Source organism: Ptychodera flava, chromosome 17 (assembly GCF_041260155.1).
Source record: "Ptychodera flava strain L36383 chromosome 17, AS_Pfla_20210202, whole genome shotgun sequence".
Taxonomy (NCBI): domain Eukaryota; kingdom Metazoa; phylum Hemichordata; class Enteropneusta; family Ptychoderidae; genus Ptychodera; species Ptychodera flava.
In genome coordinates, this window is record NC_091944.1 from 32,327,045 (window position 1) to 32,349,573 (window position 22,529).

Consider the following 22,529-nt stretch of genomic DNA (forward strand, 5'->3'; position numbering starts at 1 on the left):
CAACTTTGACCCCCTAAATGCCACTTCTGTCAGTGTTAACAGTTTGAGGATAAACACAAAGTTTCGAAAGGTATGATAATAAGATTTCGTAGTGCTCGTTATTTATGAAACGGCTTTGGGCGAAATTCACTACCCTGTCCAAAAACTGTCACACTGAGTGTAGTTGTAATCGGAGGCGATCCAGTCCATACTTTCTAGTGCGGGAGTAACGGAAGTACAGTAGTCCAGAATAGTGCATTTTCATATTTTCATCGCACTACCACTCGTACTGGACATGAATTCCTTCGAAAGCGCCATTTTGAGCAACGACAACACGCAATGAACACTTGCTGTATTGACTCCGATGATCTGTCAATGAACGCAAAACTTCCTGTTGGCAACCAATCACAAACGCTGTTTGAAACGGGTAACTCGGCAACAGGTTCTTGGTGTAGCGCTCTCTACGGTGACACAATAAGTGGTTCTGTACTGAAAACCTGCCAAATATTATTTACCGATGATTTAGATCGCGTAAATGTATCACGTACACGCCATTTGCATTATCGGCGCGACTTTCTTGATCAATTTATTTTTCTGAATGCGATTTTTCTGATTTTTGAGCGTAAATATCGCGTTATCGCGCCCCAAAGTGATCCCTGTAATTATTCTTAGTTATTGTTTTTAATTTTTTAATTAGTAACATCAAATTAATGTTTTATCATTTCAAAAACCGTACCTGCGATAAAAAACTTATGATTTTCTTTCAAAATAAATATTGGAGGCGTTGTTCATGTCACATTGGATGTGAAATTTTACATGGAAGTGCATTGCATAAGTGCAATGCCACCTTAACTCAACTATTGAAATTCAAAGTTATGTATACATGTATGTTCCTACACTGTATCCTATTTTGCAAATTTTTATAAATTTTTCTCTAATTTTTATAATTTTGGACCAAATGGACACCACATTTTATCTACTACAGTTTTTGATTAAAATTTGCATGCAAAATACACTCAGACACTGGCGCCGTACATTGCCCTCTGCTGTGAGTGAAGCGATACACTATCCACCAATGTCCTCGTGCATCATTTGTAGCATTTTTGTAATAACCTCATAATGTAATTATGACTGTTGATAGTATTGATGTGCCATTTTTCTCTTTTCTAAAATTTTGGCTATGTGGTATGACCCAAGTCTGGTGAGAGTTTGTGAAACTTTATAACTATTGTCTGCACATGCTCAGTCCCTCTATCCACTGGTCTGGAAATGCGGCTGATTTGTCTGTGACACTCTGTGATATCATGGAGGTAGCAGAGACTACCTCCATGGTTATATTAACACACTGCTGATTGGTTCAACTGTACTTAACCAGTGACGTCTTGCCATGACCTATGACCTTTGTTTTGGCCGTTGATTAGCCAATCAGTAGTGGAATAAATTACATCATATGGTAGAATCATTCTGCAGGCCGCATTTCACTGCGCTTGGTCTCAAAAACATGGCCGATTTCTTCAAGAGACGCAAGTAAACACATTCATCGGCGTGATTTTTGAGGAGATGGTTAATTTGTTATCCAACTAGGTATATGGGAGTGTAGTTCTGAATGTTTTGTGCGAGCGCACAGCGTTGACAAATCGGATGGTGTGTTTTTTGAGTGATTGTGTTGCACACCTTGTGAGTATTTAGGTTGCAGTGGCGGGCATATCGACTACGGGATCAATAGATCGATCTAAAAATCGATCTACTTCGCAAACTACCAGCTAAGGAGTGCCTGTGAGTACATGTCAGGCTAGCCCTACGAGTATTGCGAGAGTGTCCGGCTTTGGCTACGCCGCCTCCCACCTCCTGCGGCGTAGCCAAAGCTGGACACTCTCGCCATACTCGTAGGGCTAATGTAAGGCATGGATGTTTTTTACATTCATCAGTAGGGCGATGTCTCTGTACTTGCGCGGTATTCTCTTGTTCCACAGTAAGTGAGGCAACCCACAATTCTCCATGATCCGTACACACGGAGATCACTCACTGAACTGAAGCAAATTTCTTCTGTACACAGAACAGCTTGGTCAATATTTGAAAATTCTGGGACCATACTTTGATAATCATAATTCTCTAATTTCTCACTGTGAATAATTAGAAGATCAACCCCTTTTCCGCAGAGGAGATAGCAATTTTGTGATTTTGTCAACTAGTTTTTTGACAGCCATATGCAATATTTTCAAGGAAACTAAGGGAATAAGTTGCATCTGTGTTGGCAAAAGAAAGGGTATTGATTTTTTTGAATGTTTGTAACAAAGGAAATTTGCATATCTGACAGGTGGTATGATGAGACCATCTTAGTTGCTGACAACTTTACCTTGACAAGCGTACATTTTTTTGCACCTTCAAAAGTGGAATTCTCATTCAATTTACTCCTGAATTTTAAACATAATCAATATTTTGGACCATATTTTTAACCAATAATTCTAAAATTAAATTTTAAGTTTCAAATTGTTCAGACTCTAATAAAATTGAAGAAGCCTTTAGCAAATAATGTCTGAGCACACAAATCAAGGGGAATTGTGGGTAGTCTCACTTGTGTGTTGTGAGAGGCGACAGCAAGAGAATACCGCGCAACCGCAAGTACAGAGACGTCGCCGAACTCTACATCTAGATCTGATTTTAATCAGATTGGTGCTATCAAGCGCAGGGCTTTGAGAGGGTCTGAGCAGCAAAGGGAGTGACCAGGACACGACTTTGTCCTGAGCAAAAAGGTGTGTACCGGTATAGTGCAGTGCCATGGCAAACTGCTCTGGCACTTCAGGCACTAGCCCTGCGTACCGTGCTGTGTGTTTCGGGCGTTACACGGCCCCACCGTGGTGGGCCGTGTAACGCCCGAAACACACAGCACGGTACGCAGGGCAGACACTATCATGACTATCAGTGGTGAGCGACCGTGTTCAGCAAAATCGTAACGGTCACGTACAGGTTTCAGCTGCTGTGTTGTTCAAAATGCACACATTTTACAAAAGCTAAGGGACTTACCAAGATTTTCGACGGACGTTTAACTCTTCAAGTTGCTTCCAATCTAGTGGTCACGCGTGTAGCATCCACAAAATCTGTGATGATCCTGAGAGCTGACCTTTGACATCGAATAACGCCATCAACGTCAAACTTAGACATTAGGGTCAGCACAAGTGCAATGATGCATTGTGCCACAGGTACTTCAGGCGCTATTCGTCCAGAAGTTATGAATGTGGTCAATAAATGTAATTTATTAACTTTTTCATTATACAAGCCTTACCTGTGTCGCATGTGTACCTATTAATTTACCATATATAGCTATCTCAGTATAGTATTTCAAAGAAAACAGTGCCTGCATGGGTGGTGGTGTCAGGCTATTTTGCGTACGATTATGAACAAAGTGAGTGTTCAGAATTTACTTCCAGGTGCAATTAAATATTTGCCCAGAAGTTCTGATCTATAGAATTATGAGTGACTGTCAAACATATCTGGTGAAAAATTTACAATATATTTTCTAGCTCCTACCACGGGCGGCCCAAAATCTATTACTGAATTTTTTTCACTGTTTTCTCTATCATTTTCTCTCCTTTTCTTCATGCTCTGACAGATCGGAGTAAATAAAATAAATGGTTATATAACCTGCCCTATCCTCTGTGACTCTTTATTAGCCCTGCGTACGATGCTGTGTGTTCCGCTACAGCTAATAGCCCCGCTCTGTGGTGAGCGGGGCTATTAGCTGTAGCGGAACACACAGCATCGTACGCAGGGCTAACTCTTTATTTATTTTACACCTCATCACAAGGACGTATATCTCTCATACACACATGTTGTAAATAATTAGTCAGCACAACCATAGACCCTCGAATTCTTCTCAAAGTAGTTGTAACACTTTTCTTTCTAAAAATGGACTTGCGGGTAATCCGAAATAACTTGTAATCCGAAAAACATTATTACCATATACACGCATGTAGTGTTTATGAACCGGACGTTGTGCAGTCGATCAGGTCCAGCTTCATTCCGTCCCAAACCCATTAACACCTCTTAATTATTCCAAGCAAAATCGTACGCTGCTAATCCCATAGACCCTTTGTTCTCTATCGCAGTTGCCTGTCCGTTTTTTCTCGAGGGTCCTAATTATGACACAACTAATTATGCTAATCCGTGGACTTATCAGGGATTTTACCGGTTTGTCCATAGACCCTCGAGAAAAACGAGAGTCTATGGTAGGTCAACATAGCGACAGACAGGAAAGGTTCCTTTTTTATTTACATCTCTATCTTTCCAATGTTGACCAACCTCTGATAAGTCCACGGATTAGCATAATTAGTTGTGTTGACTAATTAATTACAACATGTGTGTATGAGAGATATACGTCCTTTAATGGGGTGTAAAATAAATAAAGAGGCTAGGTTAGGTTATATAACCATTTATTTTATTTACTCCGATCAGTCAGAGCAACGAGGCGAAACAACACATCGGTCTAAACTGACAATACATTTAAAACTCGGCATGCAATCTACCTATCTGACGATCGCTTTATAGAGTAATAGGTACCAAACATATTTGATGTGTTCTCATATTTATTGTAATATATATTATAATTATATATAATCCCATGGTATTTTTCTCTGTTTGACGTCATCGAATACGAGTGTTTTTCGCGGAGCCGTACAACTTCGAGCCGAAGGCGAGAAGTTGTGCGGCTCCGCGAAAAACACGAGTATACGATGACGTCAAACAGAGAAAAATTCCATGGGATTATATATTTATCACATGAACAGTCTTCTTATTTTTCTTTGATGTGGATGGATCAAAATTATTGTAACAATTGCATGATTTTTATCGCGATTTTGTGTTTTATATACGCGGATTACTTACATTTAATGAGTAAAGCGGTCCGTCACCCAGGAGATGTGCAAATGTTTACAGGTATACTTTCATTCATAAAACTTTGATACATGGAATGGTATCTCCACCAATCAGACATACGGATTCGGTCACGTGCGCGTGTCAATCATTGTCTCGCGCTGGAGCGATGCGATGCCAAGGCAAGCCTGCCATCGGCGGACATAGCTTTCACCGCGCTGGCGACGGATAACGATAGTATTTTGAGTTATTTAGAATATTTAGAATTATATTTATAAAGCGAATGCAACGGCACGATCGAAACAGTAGTTATCATTCTTACAGATGCTGTGGCTTTTAAAATATCACAAGTTTACGGCCTTGGCGAGCCCGAAAGTTTCAGATCGATGACACACAAAGTGTACGCTTGTAGTTGTAGTAAGCTTACAGTGGGCACTGCCGTCACCGGTCTCCGCCGGTGGCCATCTCAGTCGTCAATGTTTTCGTCATACGGACTTTTATATTTGCTGTGACACATATATCGCCCGTAGGGTATTCCCAATTTTGTTACTTGACGGAACTCTGTTCTGTTGTGAGTGTGAGTGTTGTCCGAGTCAACTTTCGAAATGCATCGGATTCTACAGCGCTGCACTGCAGAGTTTACGCTACAGTTCGACAGCTTTAATAGGCTTTACTTGATTCCGATCGAGAAACAACGGAATAGTATTTGTGTGATGAAGGAAATTTATCGTTGTTCGTCGATATTTGTGCCTTCTATGTCGCTTTCCCGAAGTTTATACAGTATTCATTTATTAAGTTGAACTTTCGTTGAGGTGTATCTTTCGGGTTTATCGCCAACCGGGATCGCCAGGTACGACGATATCCACATTGAGCCTTGCGACTGGAGCCGTCATGACGTTACTGAGCCAAACGATCGACGGTATCCTCATTCGATTCTTGGAATAGTAAAGCTTTTAATAGCGACTCGAAATTTCGTTGGGCATGCCTTCTATGTTTCCGTATCTGGATTTATTGGGTCACCTTTTTGTCAAAATGCCATGAGAGCACGGCATCGATCACGACAAATCGGTCTGTGTCGCGATGTGCACGTACGAATGGTACCATTGCAGGAAAAAAGTTCCGGTTGATGACGTACAACAGCGGTAATATGGATTTCTTATCTGTGCTGGTGTACGTCACACAGGTGGAGATACGGGCCAGTTCATGTGATAAATATATATATATTTATATATAATCCCATGGTATTTTTCTCTGTTTGACGTCATCGTATACGAGTGTTTTTCGCTGAGCCGTACAACTTCGAGCCGAAGGCGAGAAGTTGTGCGGCTCCGCGAAAAACACGAGTATACGATGACGTCAAACAGAGAAAAATACCATGGGATTATATATTTATCACATGAACAGTCTTCTTATTTTTCTTTTGACGTGAATGGATCAAAATTATCGTAACAAATTGCATGAATTTCGTCGCGATTTGTGTTTTACTTATGCGGATAACTTTCATTTAAAGAGTAAAGCGGCCCGTCACCCAGGAGATACTTTCATTCATAAATCCCATCAAGCTGAAATTTGCTACATCAAATGGTATCTCCACCAACCAGATGTACGGATTCGGTCACGTGAACCTGTCAATCATTGTCTCGCACTGTACCGATGCCAAGGCAAGTCAGCCATCTGTACGGTGGACATAACTTTCATCGTGCTAGCGACGGATAGCCATAGTATTCAGAGTTATTCAGACTATTTACAAATAGATTTATGAAGTAAATGCAACGACACAATTGAAACAGTAATTCTCATTCTCAGAGATTCCCTGGCTTTTCAAAATATCACACAAGTTTACGACCGTGGCGAGCGCGAAAGATTCCGTTCGATGACACACAGAGTGTACCTCATTGCATGCACTTTATGCCCCCAACGCTGCCGTCACCGGTCTCTGCCATGCCGGTGTCAACTCGTTAATCCCGATCTCGGTCGTCATTGTTTTGGTCTTAAGGATTTTGATGTTTGCAGTGACATATATCTCACCCGTAGATACATCCTAATTTTACTTGACGGAAACTCTGTTTTGAGTGTTTTCTGAGTCGAATTTCGAAGTACATCGGATTCCAAAGCGCTGCAATGCATATACAGCTCAATAGTTGATGTCTTCGTTATGTAGCGAAGACAGCCTTCCGCCGCGCTACAGGTTTGATTCCGAGCAAGAATTTACGGAATTTTTTGTATGATGAAGGAAATTTATCGTTGTTAGTCGAATGACTTTATGCTTGTGCCTGTATGTCGCTTTTCCGAAGATTATACTGTACTCATTTATTCAGTTGAACTTCCGTTGAGGTGAAGATTTCAGGTCAAGTTATCGCCAACCGGGATCGCCAGCAGGTACGACGTCCACATTGACTCATTGAGCCTTACGAGGCGACTCGACTGGATCGGCGGTATCCCCATTCGATTCTCGGGAACAGCTATAGTTTTAGCGACTCGAAATTTCGCTGGACATACCTTCTGTGTTTCCATGTGTGGATTTATCGGGTCACCTTTTTTGAAAAAGTGTCATGAGAGCACGGCATCGATCACGACAAATCGGTCTATGTTCACGTCGCGACTCGCATATGAACGGTACCGTGCAAGAAAAAAGTTCCGGTTGATGACGTACAACAGGGGTAATTCGGATTTCTTATCCGTCCTGTTCTACGTCACACAGGTGAGAATTCGGGCCAGTTCATGTGATAAATATATATATATATATATATATATTTTACATATATATATATATATATATATATATATATATATATATATATATATATATATATATATATATCATATATATATATATATATATATATATATATATATATATATATATATATATATATATATATATATATATATATATATATATATGGTATTAAAGGCCACCGGCCCTTATACAATTCATGAAAATAAATAGTCATAACAGACAATATTTGGGAGGGGAAGAATACTTGCAGGCTATTTACAGTAAATCTCAAATACACAAAAGGGACATTCATTGCATATTTTGTAACACATTCTCTCTCTTTTTAAAGCAATAAAACAGGAATTTTGACACATTTTAACATAGTATCACGACTTTGTGAACGCATGGGCAATATGTAAATTTTGCTATTGTCGGTAAATCATAGTAAGAGCACTGTGAAATTTTCTTTCTCATTTTTGTGATATACAGGGCAAAGGAGCTTTTTATGGCCACTTAATTATAACTCTGAAATGTTTTGTTTTATCATTCATTAAATGACCACTCTGTTGTTCCTGAAAAGAGTGATTAACTTGTCAGACTGCCTATGTCTTAGTATGTAAGCGTGCATGTATATATTGGGGGGCATGGAGAAAACCCACAAAGCATGAGGGGGGGACCACAGATTTTCTCCATAATTTACCAGGGGGCCGTGGAAAAAATCACCAGGAAAATAGAAAATCCTCCACTGACCCCCCCCCCCCGGAAGTAAACTCTGAACACTTCCTAAATATCAGTTTCCAGAGGGTTGTTTACGTACGCAGAGACTACAAGTTGTGAAATATGACTTTATTATTAATAATAATAATAATTCATAATTATAACAACAATCGGGTTTCCAGACGGTATTTACACAAAATAGACGACATTGTTTGTAAAAAAATGGTTTTAATATTATGTAATATTGATGTTGATAATTTATTAATATTAATTTTTTATAATAATAGGAAGAATCATCACAAATCATGCCTAATCGACCTGTGCGAGCACTGGAAATATTTGCGTATTGCATATTCATCGTGGTATTTTTATTCAAGAACTCTTGATTGAGAGGTCTGCAGTCGCCTAAATATCACTGCCGGAAAATGGAAATCGAATTCGAAAAGTTCGTCACTACGGATTACATCCGCAATTTGGTTAAACAAGGGACTTCTTACGGTAAAATCAATAATTTGTTAGCTGCCCAATATCCAAACATGAGGGGACATAACAATTTAGCAAAGTTGAATTGGCTAGCTCCCTAACTTTCCAGCAAAAGAACACACTATTGGTAGAACAGTGGAGTGTTGTTCGTGATTTGGTTTTTGAAAATCGAATTACGAAGTTCAGTATCAACACCCAAGATTCACTCGACATGTTATAACGTGATGGTTGTTATTCAAAACAGTGTCAAATAGCGAATTTGTTGGTCAGTAAGAAGATACGAATTTCACTTGGCCGCCGTTAGCCATGCACGGACCAATGACGCAATCGGAAGGTTTTGCTCGATTAGCAATACCAGCGCATATGTTTTCGGAGATATTTTTCGGCAGATCGCGATCGTCTCTGTAGCCGACACGAACACGAACTGTCTGATACCGGCCATCAAATACTATGAAAATAGTAAAGAATGAGCTAAAACTCATTATCAGTTGTAAGTTGCACGTAGAATTAGTCTGTCACTTTGTATAAAAATACTATAAAAATAGTAGAAAGTGTTCAACCTGCTGAAAGTTTAGCCGAGGAGACCTTAACTTGTACACTACGCATATCATTAGCATCTCATTATCGGCTACATGGACTATGTGCCTATTTTTCGAGTCGTTACCTTTAATCAAACTCTGACTGACCTGCTATATTTTATTCCCAACACTTTATTCATCTAAAGTTGAAATTCTCTACTATATATAATCTCACCACTCTATAAGTATAACAATTAAGTTAAAATAGAAGAAAAGCGAAGCATAAGCTTAATGTAAGTCAATTAATGCAGACCATACCTATCGTTGTCCAGTGGGTCAGTTATGGGCCGTCGCCGTACGCAGAGAGCACGTTTCTTTCATATAGTTATTTTCGCAGAGCATAAATACAAATCTTTGCTAGTGTTTTCTAAGTATACCTTTGACTTGCATGAATTAACCTAATATAGCAAAAATTGGCAGTTTCGGAGCCTATTCTGAACCGTGAAGACTACCAAGTTAAGGTATGATATTTGACGTCGATAGAATGTTCAAATGTGAATTTGGATTGTCGGGCCGTACAGGGTGTTGCACTCCTAGACAAATGCTAAAAGTTCACGTTTAATTCCTGTGTAAATGTTTCCATAGGAATATTTGATCCGAGTGGAGGTTTAATATTATGTTCTCCAGCTCATGGAAATTAATGATAGTTCTCTCTAATAGGCTGGTGAGCCCATTCTGCCTCTGTCAGCAGATGTGTTTATAGTACTGATATTCTCCGATGAATTCAAACGTATTGTGTTTGCGAGTAATCGACAGTAAGGCTTTCATGCAGGTTTTTTAGGGTTTTTACATCGTTAGTGTTGGGTGGTGCTATTTTAGAGTCCATCGCCACGAGCTATGTTTATAGCTTTCGTTTGTGACATATTTGTGTACATTGATACCACATCTAATGTAATTTGAATATGGTTTTCTGTTATTGTTATTGATTTTAGCTTTTTAAAGTAGCCTTTCGTGTCCTTGACATTTCTGATTGCCTTTTGACCATTGTTTTTATGAAATAGCCTAGAAATTCCAATATTTGGGTTTTTTGGCTTGAAACAGCCGCTAATAATATACCATATATAAAGATTGTTCCTGCTTGTGGGGTTTTGTGTATTATGGTAGAATATACCATACCATCGTGCTGTGCAGATAATTTTGGTTGAGTGATAAAGGGAACTGCAAGTTGCCTCCGCAATGATTTTCTTACATGTTTTCAAGGTTTTCCCCATGTTCATCGCATGGCTTATGTCGCCCTATAATGCTTCATAGTAATAGTTTGCGGGGACGCCATATTGCTTTTGACCGTGAAGCAGGCTATTCTGAGTGCTCTTGGTTTTTCAACGAATGGTCACAATATACTGAATAATCCGGGACAATTTCTAGTCCAGTAACAAAGTGAATTTAGTCTGAAGCGATGGGCATTGGTGTGGAACTCTGGCGAGGTCGAGTTGGCCAGTTTTCTCAGCCGTCATCTTGGAAGTGTGTAGATGTACGACGAGACAAAGAAACGGTGCGTTCAAGATGGCCACCCGCGCTGGAGCTGCTATACAGAATTCTAATTACACTGTCAGTCGCTACGGTAGTGTTATTGCTTGGACACATGTTGCAGAAAGTGGATATCATGAGGTTAGTAGACATATCCATGTCTGAATACACAAATTTCTGCGTGCATGATGAAATTATTGTCCAGTTTGAACTGCGTTACATCACCGGATCCATGTTTCTGGACAAAGGCCCGTCTCAACAGGTGTTTGTACCACTGTTGTTAATGAAATGTGGTGACATTGAATTGAATCCCGGCCCCAAGACACGTCAACTTCAAGCGAGTCAAGCCGAACAAAGATAAGGTAAAGATGAATTAACGGAAGAAGTTATAAGTCTCCGGAATGAACTCAAAACAAATTATCAAGACTGTGCTAAATTGGCCGAAGAAAATGAGAAGTTGAAGCAGAATGTAGATGACCTGTCACCATTAACATTCACATTGCTTTGAAAATCTTTGATTGTAAGATTGTACCCATATTAATGTACGGCTGTGAAGTTTGGGCTTTCATGAGGCAAATGATATAGAGCGAGTCCACACGTTGTTTTGTAAATTTATTCTCCAAGTGAGTAACTCAGCTTGTAATTCTGCAGTTTTAGGAGAGTTAGGTAGACACCCATTACGAACTTATAGGTTTTACAGAATTATAAAATATTGGTTTAAACTCTTGAAAAGAAACAACGATACCTATGTTAAGCAATGCTATGATTATCGTTTTGACATGGCTGAGAAAGGTTATGAGTGCTGGGCATTTAAAGTTAATAAGCTTTATATAGTTTTGGTTTTGGTATTGTGTGGGAGACACAAAGTGTAGGCAATGAAAGTAATTTCATTGCACTTCTTAAGCAAGATCTCTAGATATAGGCAGCCAGGAATGGTCAACAAATCTTGTTACATCTCCGAAATTAGACACATACCGCTTCTTTAACAACCATTTCATTCTGGAGAAATATTTAACTATAGTTGACATTGGTATATTTCGTAGAGCTTTGTACATCTTCAAAGTGTCAAGCCATAATTTACGTGTAGAAAGTGGACGTTTTGAAAACATCAATAGATCAATGAGAATATGTCAGTTATGTACTTTAAATCAGATAGAAAACGAATTCCATTTTTGTCTCGTTTGCCCTGTATATCATGAATTGAGAAAGAAATTTTTACCGTCCTTTTATTATAATTTACCGACAATGGCAAAATTTACGTTGCTCATGCGTTCACAAATTCGTGATACTCTGCTAAGTCTGTCAAAATTCTTGTTTTATAGCTTTAAAAAGAAGAGAGAATTATTACAAAATATGCAGTGAATGTTCCTTCTCTCAGTCTGTATTTGAGAAGTGCTGTGAATAGCCTGCAAGTATTTTTCCTTTTCCAAATGTTGTCTGTTACGACTATTTATTTTCATGAATTGTATGAAGGGCCGGTGGCCTATAATACCAAATAAACATATCCGGTATATAGTAACAGTTTGCATTTGGAAGCTCTTTTACTTTCATTAATGTTATATATGGCATTCACAATTTCTATGCCTCTTCCTTTGTCGACTCGAGAGCGTTATTTTGTTTTTGGACAGATTGTTCAGAGGAGTCTTTTCTGCTAGAGTCATGTTGTTTCTGATACGGGTTTCAAAAGGATGATCTTAGTTGCTTCCAGATAGTTTTCCAGTTTGGGGTTATCTATTGTGAGTGATATCCACGTGGACTTATTTTTGAACGGATGTCTGATTGATACGATCATGATACGATGCAATCTTATGATGCGCATTAATTAGTTGATATCTCTTAATGACTATTTCTGTTTGGGCATTTTGGGGTGGGAATATTCCTTTCCAGAAAAGCCTATCACGACATATAAAAGGAATAAAAACATAAGAGACATCCTTGTTCGCGCAAAAATCAAACTTGAGGGTAGTTTAAATGAACGGTCTGAGCAGCAATCTACCCAACAGATCACAACATAACGATTCTAGCATGTCCAGCTACCATCAAACTAGCTAGACATGCGGGGATACCAATCATTCGAGCGACTGATGAAGGAACCCTACTTTGGTCATGAACATCGTTAAAACGAATCACACAAATATACAACTGTTTTTCCGGGGACCCAGATCACATGGCGAGGGTCACAAAGTGCTATCAATTTATTGGTCTCTTTCCCATGTTTGCTGTTGTCATGAAATCAAATTGATCTACTCTCCATACCATATCACTAAGAAAGGTAGAAATAATGTGTGAAGTTACCTTCATTTCCTGTTTTTATACTGTATCTACTTTCCAAGGGAAGGGAAAGAAATCTGCATGGTACACATGGAACGTCTTTGAGGATATTTCTTACACCTTTAGAACACTCACTCAACAACCGGCATCGAATATATGTATGATAGATCGAGTACAGATATACTAATAAATGTGAATGATGCAAGATTGAACCTATTTGCAAGCAACAACGATCACACAATTTAATCTCTCCAATTCAGTTGACACAACATGCAAAACCTGTTGTATATCAGGCAGGCCATATATGGGGACAGCTAATGTATAATATGCCCAATAGACCTACATCAAGAGACTGGGGATGGGAATAACAAGGTGACACTTGGTTCGTCTGCTGGACATGTCAGGAGAAGCTATTCTCCTATTGCTGAAGTTGTCAAGAGTTGACAAAATGTGGCTGTAATAGAGAATGTGCCGGTAGTGGTGGCTGTTATCGCGGTGGTCTGATTTGCACAGTACCGTTCTTTGAAGTTGTTCTTGCCTAAACTAATATCATGTTGATGTTGACAAAATAAAGTTTTAGTATTTGGTCTGAAAAAGTACACAAGAGTTATTTAAATAGGCCATGGTTCCATGAGTGCGAGATAAAATAGTTAAACTTTGTATATTTTCGATTTATAGATGAACGGATTACAAAACGTACCTTTAAAACCTGATGGAACAGTCTCGGGCACTTAAAAACATACAAGTTGACACAAAATTCAGTTAAATCGGTAATGAATTATGCATTTTGTGCCATAAAATATAGTACATGGATTTGCTTAGAAGCCGATATTGGAAAATGGCCACCATACGGCTGTCATCTTAGATGAACAAAATCACAAAATATTCCTTTTAAACCTGCAAGAACAGTTTCAGGCACTTATATAAGATGTCACAAAAACACACTTAAACGGGAAGTTACCGGTACAGGACCCTGGGCGCACAATTGGAGGATAACTGATGACGCAGTCATTGTATACACTAGACGGGAGTTTTTGAGTTCTCATAGCACCGCTTTGACCGTATGATAAATATGATCATGATGGGCACTTTCGTGACATATATGCAAAGAGCGGTCGAGTGGGTGTGCAGGGAACACATTTTGAAATATATGCATTCTCCGACAAAAAACGGAACATTTCTTCAGTTTATTTTTTACTATAAGTTTAGTCGCTATATTTTCACAGACATCGCATGCAAGATTCAATGACAATGAACGCCTGAAACATGACAAAATTATGGGATTCTAAGACCAAACATGGCACGTCTGATCAGTAGCATGGCTTTTTCACATTCCACAGATTTACGATAATCCGGCTACTTTGCTTTTAAGCCTTAAAATATAATATATGGATTTGCTTGGAACCATATGCAACTGCCATCTTGAATGACAAAGTCAAAAACGTACGTATACCTTTAAAACATGTAATAGTTGTCTCAGGGACATAGAAACATACAAGTTGACACAAAATCAGTTAAATCGGTAATGAATTATGCATTTTTTGCCATAAAATATAGTACATGGATTTGCTTAGAAGCCGATATTGGAAAATGGCCACCATACGGCTGTCATCTTAGATGAACAAAATCACAAAATATTCCTTTTAAACCTGCAAGAACAGTTTCAGGCACTTATATAAGATGTCACAAAAACACACTTAAACGGGAAGTTACCGGTACAGGACCCTGGGCGCACAATACGGTAGGAGGATTACTGATGACGCAGTCATTTGTATACACTAGACGGGAGTTTTTGAGTTCTCATAGCGTCACTTTGACCGTATCATAAATTTGATCATGATGGGCACTTTCGTGACATATATGCAAAGAGCGGTCGAGTGGGTGTGCAGGGAACACATATATGCATTCTCCGACAAAAAACGGAACATTTCTTCAGTTTATTTTTTACTTAAGTTTAGTCGCTATATTTTCACAGACATCGCATGCAAGATTCAATGACAATGAACGCCTGAAACATGACAAAATTATGGGATTCTAAGACCAAACATGGCACGTCTGATCAGTAGCATGGCTTTTTCACATTCCACAGATTTACGATAATCCGGCTACTTTGCTTTTAAGCCTTAAAATATAGTATATGGATTTGCTTGGAACCATATGCAACTGCCATCTTGAATGACAAAGTCAAAAACGTACGTATACCTTTAAAACATGCAATAGTTGTCTCAGGCACATAGAAACATACAATTTTTTTATGATATATGCCACATGCTGTACCTCATTAATTATGCACATATCAAATTCTGAGCAAGCCAATAGAGCTGGATGTCTGATTTTTGGTATATAGGGATAACTATAGGATAGAAATTTTTTGACAAAATGTCATGTGACCTCGATGACCTTTTACCTAAAATATACGTTTATGTCAATAAATAAGTAACCACAAGTGCTATGTCCTTTATATTTAGTAGGATGGGAGACGCTTTACCTCATTAATTATGCACATATCTAATTATGGGCAAGCGAATAGAGCTAGAGCTCTGATTTTTGGCATATAGGGATTAATTAGCAATACAATTTTTTTTTTCAAAATGTCACGTGACCTCGATGACCTTTGACCTTGATTATACATATATATGCATAACTCAGTAACCACAAGTTCTATACCCTTCAATTTTGATAGGATATTAGACCTTAAAGAGGCACTCCCACTTTGTAACATTTTTAAAACACATTTTTTTAATGCCAACGGTCCATATTTGATGTGGCGACTCCACGCGGATCGCGAGATATAGATAAAAACATGTCATTTCCCGAGCGTATTTTTCACATCCCAAAGCTTTACGTTCGTTTCTGGTTATGACCTGAAATCCCCCGAAAGTGTGTTGTTGTGCTGATTGACGATATTCTAAGGAGTCCAAAAACATTCGAATGACGCAATTATTTACCTCCCACTGCGATGACTTTATATACATCATTATCAATGCCTTTACCTCCGGTAATTCTTTTTTAAAACTTCTCCTTAGTTTTTGTCGTTTTCATTATTCTCAATCAGTTGTATTAAATTTTTAAACAACACCACATATAGATATCAGTTTTTACGCGTAAAATATTAGTTGCCTCTGATGACTACATTTTGTCGTCTGCCACACAGTTACGCGTGGTTCTATACATAGCGGCCGCCACTTGTGGTATGCGCGCATACCACGCGGCGGCCACTATGCATACAATGTATCAACCGCACCTATCTGTGCTAGTCACCTATGCGAATTCTGGTGGAATCAGCAAACTTTGTTTTTCGTTTTTTTGCCGAGTCAGTAGGACTCGGCTTTCTCCCATGGGACATGACCGCTCACCAACGCGAGTGGTACTGCTGTGGCGTACAGCAGCGTCAGTGTAGACTCGTACTCCATAGCTTAGTTGACAATGGCCCCAGTGCCGAACGTTCTATGTTCGGAAGCTGAATTCAGGTGGGCCACCGGAATTCAAACTTTAACTTTTTTGAGGACATGTTTTTATCGATATCTCATGATCCGCGCGGAGTCGCCATGTCAAATATTGACCGTTGGCATTAAAAAAACATGTTTTAAAAATGTTACCAAGTGGGAGTGCCTCTTTAAGATGTCACATCTTGTACCTCATTTATTATGCGCATATGTATTTCTTGGCTGGCCAATACAGCTAGAGGTCTGATCTTTTTTCCCGATTTAGAACCATAACTTAGACATGCCTCATGTGACATAGACCTACGTGCCCATAGATCTCAACATATACACTCCAGTGATGCTTCTTAATGACCACATTTCCCTGACCCATCAAGACTAATATTCCTATTAGAAGTGGGGACTATGTCATTGTCAATGACTTGTTGCTATAGATTTTGCGAGATAAACTTATATATGGTAATTCTGCTTCCTTTTCTTTGAAAGATAAACTAGTAAACAACTTTGTATATATTAATATATATAAAGATGGATTAGATATATAGTCTTCACTGATAAAACCTATTTCTCGGATCGCAACTTCTTCTTTAGGCAATTTAGAAATGTAGATTCATTTTTTTTTGTTTTTTTAATTGCGGCAAATATATACTTCCGCATTGCAATTGCTTTGTCTTTTACACATGACTGGAACTAATTTGGGTGAATTGGATCTTATAATAGTTAGAATTTATCAAAATTGTTAGGTGCCCTATTGGTAAAAGTTGCAAGATCACAAATTGCCAATAAGAACTTGTGTATTACATGAATAAATAGGGAAGTAGATAAGGCTATATTTACTGACAACCGACATTAATATGCTATCCAATTATACCAAATTAGTTCAAATTGTGTGTAAGACTACGGCATTTTTAACCCCTTCACCCCCAGTTGCCTGTATACAGGTCCAACTTTACCATAGAAAACAATGGATTTGGGACAAACCATGGTGGTGAAAGGGTTAATGTAGTTTTTTTTTCTTTGGTAATCACATGTGAGTTCAAGGACAATCTCTGTTAAAGACAACTGTCCTGAGTCTGTGGTATATTATAATAATTTAGCATGTAAGGCACACTGTTGAACTTATATAAGTGGCACTTCAGTTGTATTTTCCTCTTTTCTATCCTGTGCAAGTCTTCTCTATGCTTTCATACAGATTCTTTGATAACATCATGTCAGTTTAGTCATTTCTAATTTATGTCCCATTTCATTTACGTCGATTCAGGACACACACACCAGAAACAAATCTACATTTTTTGGCATAGGCTCGTTCTAAAAACTATGTTGTTCTTTTTTGAGGGAATTATTGTTTTAAAATGAGGCTATACATTCATTTGACAACAGATTCGTCGAGAATGTCATTAACTCTCTGCATGAAGCTTCTTTGAAACATATTTTCCACACTTATAATCAACATCACTTAGCAAATATTACACCAATCAGCATATCTACACAAGTCAGCACACAATCCACCACAATTAGCATATAATCTACATTAGTCAGTATGGTTGAATATAAACAGTATTTCAACTGGACTAGCTCTCATATACATTGCAAAATTTTATTTTCCAAGAATGTTAAAAATTTTACACTTTTTGCCAAAAAAGTAATAATGATGCATATACGTATCACAGTCTTTCATGGGGAAACATTTGGAGGGTCTTAGTGCTGTAATAATGTAGCTGTGCTTGGTGACCTTAAGAGAGGTCAAAGTGCTAACAGTAGTTTGATAAAAAAACACACTGGGTCTTATTAGATGTATAACATTTAGGACATAAATTTGTGTCCTAAACCCCAGCATCGCTCATGTTGATTGGTAGGTCTTATGCCCCTATGTCCCGTTTACGTTCATTCATTGGCTGCCTTTATGTCCTCAAGTCTCATTAATATTTACTGTTATGCAGCTCATTCATTGGCCGCCATATGTTCTTGTCCTTGCCTCACTTTCGAGTGTTACTTGTCTCGTTCTGCCATATGCTCATTACTGTAACGCACCTGCGAGCCTAGCCAATCATTACGAGACAGCTAGAGCGTAGTCGCAACGTTTGTGAAGACAAATTTGTCTTTGCATCTGCGCTGCACTTAATGTCATAGTAAGAAAGCTCTGGCATCAAAGTTGTCTGCATTCCCCTGACACGTGGACATGTGACACGTGGAAATATTGGTCTTATTAGCTGTAAATATTTCTGTCAGTAAAAATATGCTGCTTCTTACCAAATGAAAAATATACAACTTTGTAGTTACACTCTTCAGCTACAGGTTCATTTGTACAACAAAATGCTTGCCATCGGATTGTGTATTAAAGCTCCATTAGCTGTCCCATTTAGCTTTTTTCTGTATTGTTCTCCGTTTTGACTCCAGTTTCTGGTGTTAATCCCTGGGCTGTGATGAAATAAATACCAAGTGCATACCTTGTCGATGCAGTCTAAATGGATATAATCAGGCATTATTGTTGAATACTGTATTCAAGTCAGGACTAGAATTCATTTATCAACAATAACAATGGCCATTACACATGTACTGGGTGTTTTGACAAGCAGAGTAATGGACACTTTAAATTAGCATAGCATAGGTACATGTATTAGGATGAGAAACTATAGTAGATTTAGGGATCTAAAATACTGAAAAAATATCCAAAAGTTACAGCTCATGTCCCTTGAATTCCGAATTGATAATAAAGGACTGCATCATTGATTCCAGATGATCCATGTACATGTATAACGTAGTCAGCATCTTAATTAGACTAGGTCTTTAGTTTGTTTGGACATTCATGTCTGTTGATGATTATTTTCGCAATCGTCTACAGATCCAATGTTGGTGTACATATATCATCGAAATGAGCAAGGTAAATCTGCTTGTGATCCGTTCGATGCGAAACAAAGATTACAAGACATTAGCTGTGGAGGGCAATTCATGCGCCTGTTGTGCACCTGTTTGAAGTTACTTTGACAAAACTCCGGGCAATCAGAAACAACCCTGCTAGATGCCGCACGTTTCCCGAATAAACTTGAGACTTTGAAAAAGAACACGATACCTTCAACGGAGGAATTCTATGTAATTTCTGGTGAATGTTGACTACGCTTTTGGTAGAGGAGCTGCGGTAACCACAGAGACAAACAAAGATGGGGTTGGATTATATGACCATTTAGCAATCGTAAAGAGGTGCTATTTGACCTAAGAGTGTCATGGCGATACGTTGTGTTTGAATCCATCATAATTGGCGGCTTCACAAAGGTTACTGTCAGTCATTGTTCGAAAGTGATGAATGAAACAGCCGGAGTCTGGGACTGTTTTGCTAAGCGCGCAGATACATTTGTACATTACAGTGATGAGCACATGGCAGAACGAGACAAGTAACACTCGAAAGTGAGGCAGGGACAACAACATAAGGCAGCCAATGAATGAACAGGATTCGGAACAGTAAATATTAATGAGACGAGGACATATAGGCAGCCAATGAATGAACGCAGATGGGACATAGGGACATAAGACCTACCAATCAATGTGAGCGACGCTGGGGTTTAGGACACAAACATGTCCTTAAAGGTATACGTCTATTGAAACTTCCTTTCTTAATGTAATACAATGGTGACAAGCCTGTTTCATGACTGGCATTAATCCCTATCATCGTGATAGTCTTGAAATGACCATGGTATAACATGCTAATTTGCCATTACATAACGATGCATACCAGTGCTCAAAAAAATCAAAACTTCCATGTACAACATTCTTGTCTTCACACTGTACCAGTATATAACATTTGTCTAAAGCAAGTCCAAATAGGTACATAATTCAGGTGATACAAAGTACAAAATGCAAAAACTATTTGTTGTACCTTTCAATCCACTGAAATACAAATTTGTAACATGCACCCAGTCTACTGACTGATCTGTGAGCAACAGCGTTGACAACTGAGGTTCCTCTTAACAAGTCTACTTATGCCTACAGAAACTTGTGCTTGATTGTACAGCACACTTGAAAATGGAATTTTCATGCTCGACTGTCATTTGATATATGATTGGCAGCACATAGCGAGCAAAAGTAAATGAATTGTGGAATAAAGCATCCTTGATGAAACACTGCTATGTCTTGTTTAAAATATTTTGTTGAGACAAGAGTTGTCAAACATAGGACAGCAAGTCATGTCACTTACATGTAATGCCTCAAACAGCTAATGCACATTAAAACTACTTAGTGTGAACCAGTAAATGTCTTTTCACTTTTGCAGCTGTTTTAAATCCTTTCCCACACATGTGGCAACGATGAGGTTTTTCCGATGAATGGATGTACAACCGATGACTGTTTAAACTTGGTTTACATTTGAATGATTTTCCACAGAGTTCACATTGATAAGGCCGTTCACCTGTGTGAATACGTTTGTGAATGTCATAGTACTGCGAGTCGCTAAAGGATTTCCCACAAATGTCACACAAGTACAGTTTTACCTTAGCATGTACTCTTTGGTGTTTCAGGAAATTACTTTTCTGTGTAAATGTCTTATCACATTCAGAACAAGACCAGGGTTTCAAAGTAGTGTCACCACTGTGGTATACTACCTGGTGTTTTTCAGCCCAGTCTTTAGACTTGAAACACTTATGACAGACCGGACAACTGTACGGTCTGATACTTGAATGAGTACGGATATGCCTTTCCAGGGTTTCTTTTCTATTAAAAACCTTCCCGCATTCTTCACAAGGATAGGGCTTCTCATACTTGTGGCGTTTCACATGCCCATCTAAGCTTTCCTTCCTTCCAAATGTTTTGCCACACACCTCACACGAATAAAATGCTTCCTTGTCATGAATGTTGTGATGCTGTTTTAAGAGTTCTCTGTTTTCAAACACCCTCCCACATTCCTTACAACTCAATGACTCTTGTGAATGCATATTCTTTTTGTGCCTAAAAAGTTTAAGCTTATTGTCAAAAGATACTTTGCAATCTACACAAGTGTGATTCTTCAGTTTATGCACTCTCTGTCTGTGCTGATGCAGTTCATCTTTTGTGGGGAATACTTCATTACACAATTTACACTGCTCCACGGCTCCATGTATCTTTGATCTGTGTTGTCTTAAACTCAAAGTTCCATCAAAACTCTCATTACACTCTGGGCATTTGTAGATTTTCTCAGTGCTGTGGGATGTTTCTTCATGTTTCAACAAGTCAATATAATGGGCAAACTTAACATTACACACATGGCATTTGAATGGCATCTTCCTTTCATGCATGTTCACGTGTTCAACATAGCTGCTCTTCAAATGGAAAACTTTGTTGCAGATTTTACACTCAATAGATTTCTCAACTCTGTGTCTCTTCATATGGCCCTCGTAGCTATCCTTCCGGCCAAACCATTTCTTACATTTCTCACACTGATATTTTAAATCTTGATCATGTGTCTCTCTATGCTCCTTCAATGATTTGTAATCATCAAATGCTGCAATACATTCTCCACAGTTCCAAACCTTTCTTTCATGTATCCTATATCTGTGCTGCTTTAATAATTTCTTTTCATAAAATGATTTTTTGCAAATCTCACACTGGTGCTGATTTGGGTGTTTGTCCTTCATATGTTTCCTCAGCTGAAGTTTTGAGAAGAGAGTTTCCTTGCATACAGGACAGCAGTGTTTATTTGCCCCTGAGCTATGTGTATGCTTGGCAACTTGGTGATGTCTTAAAAGACTACGGCTTGAAATCTCACTTTGCACACTCTGCATGACAGATAACCACCAGTCGAACCATGAACTTTTTCCTTATGAAGTTTCAGTATACTATGTAGCTTGAAATCTTTCTTGCAGACATTACACTGATGCAGAATCTGTCCTTTCCACGTATTGGTTGATTGTTCAGTGGAAATTTCTGGTGGACCAATGCTAGATGTTGTAACATGCTCTTTTGTCTGCTGTAGACCTTGACAAGGCACTGAAAGATGGTCCTGCAGAAGACTTTTGCTTCCAAACTCAAAGTTGTGTT

General features: G+C 38.6%; 1 protein-coding gene across 1 annotated transcript; it reads right to left on the reverse strand.

The window, feature by feature from the left end:
- Positions 1-18,067: 18,067 nt before the first annotated feature.
- Positions 18,068-22,273, reverse strand: LOC139116087 (zinc finger protein 761-like). The gene has a single exon (XM_070678605.1). It carries the CDS (start codon positions 22,271-22,273, stop codon positions 20,750-20,752), a length of 1,524 nt encoding a protein of 507 aa, XP_070534706.1. The 3' UTR covers positions 18,068-20,749.
- Between the last annotated feature and the right edge of the window lie 256 nt (positions 22,274-22,529).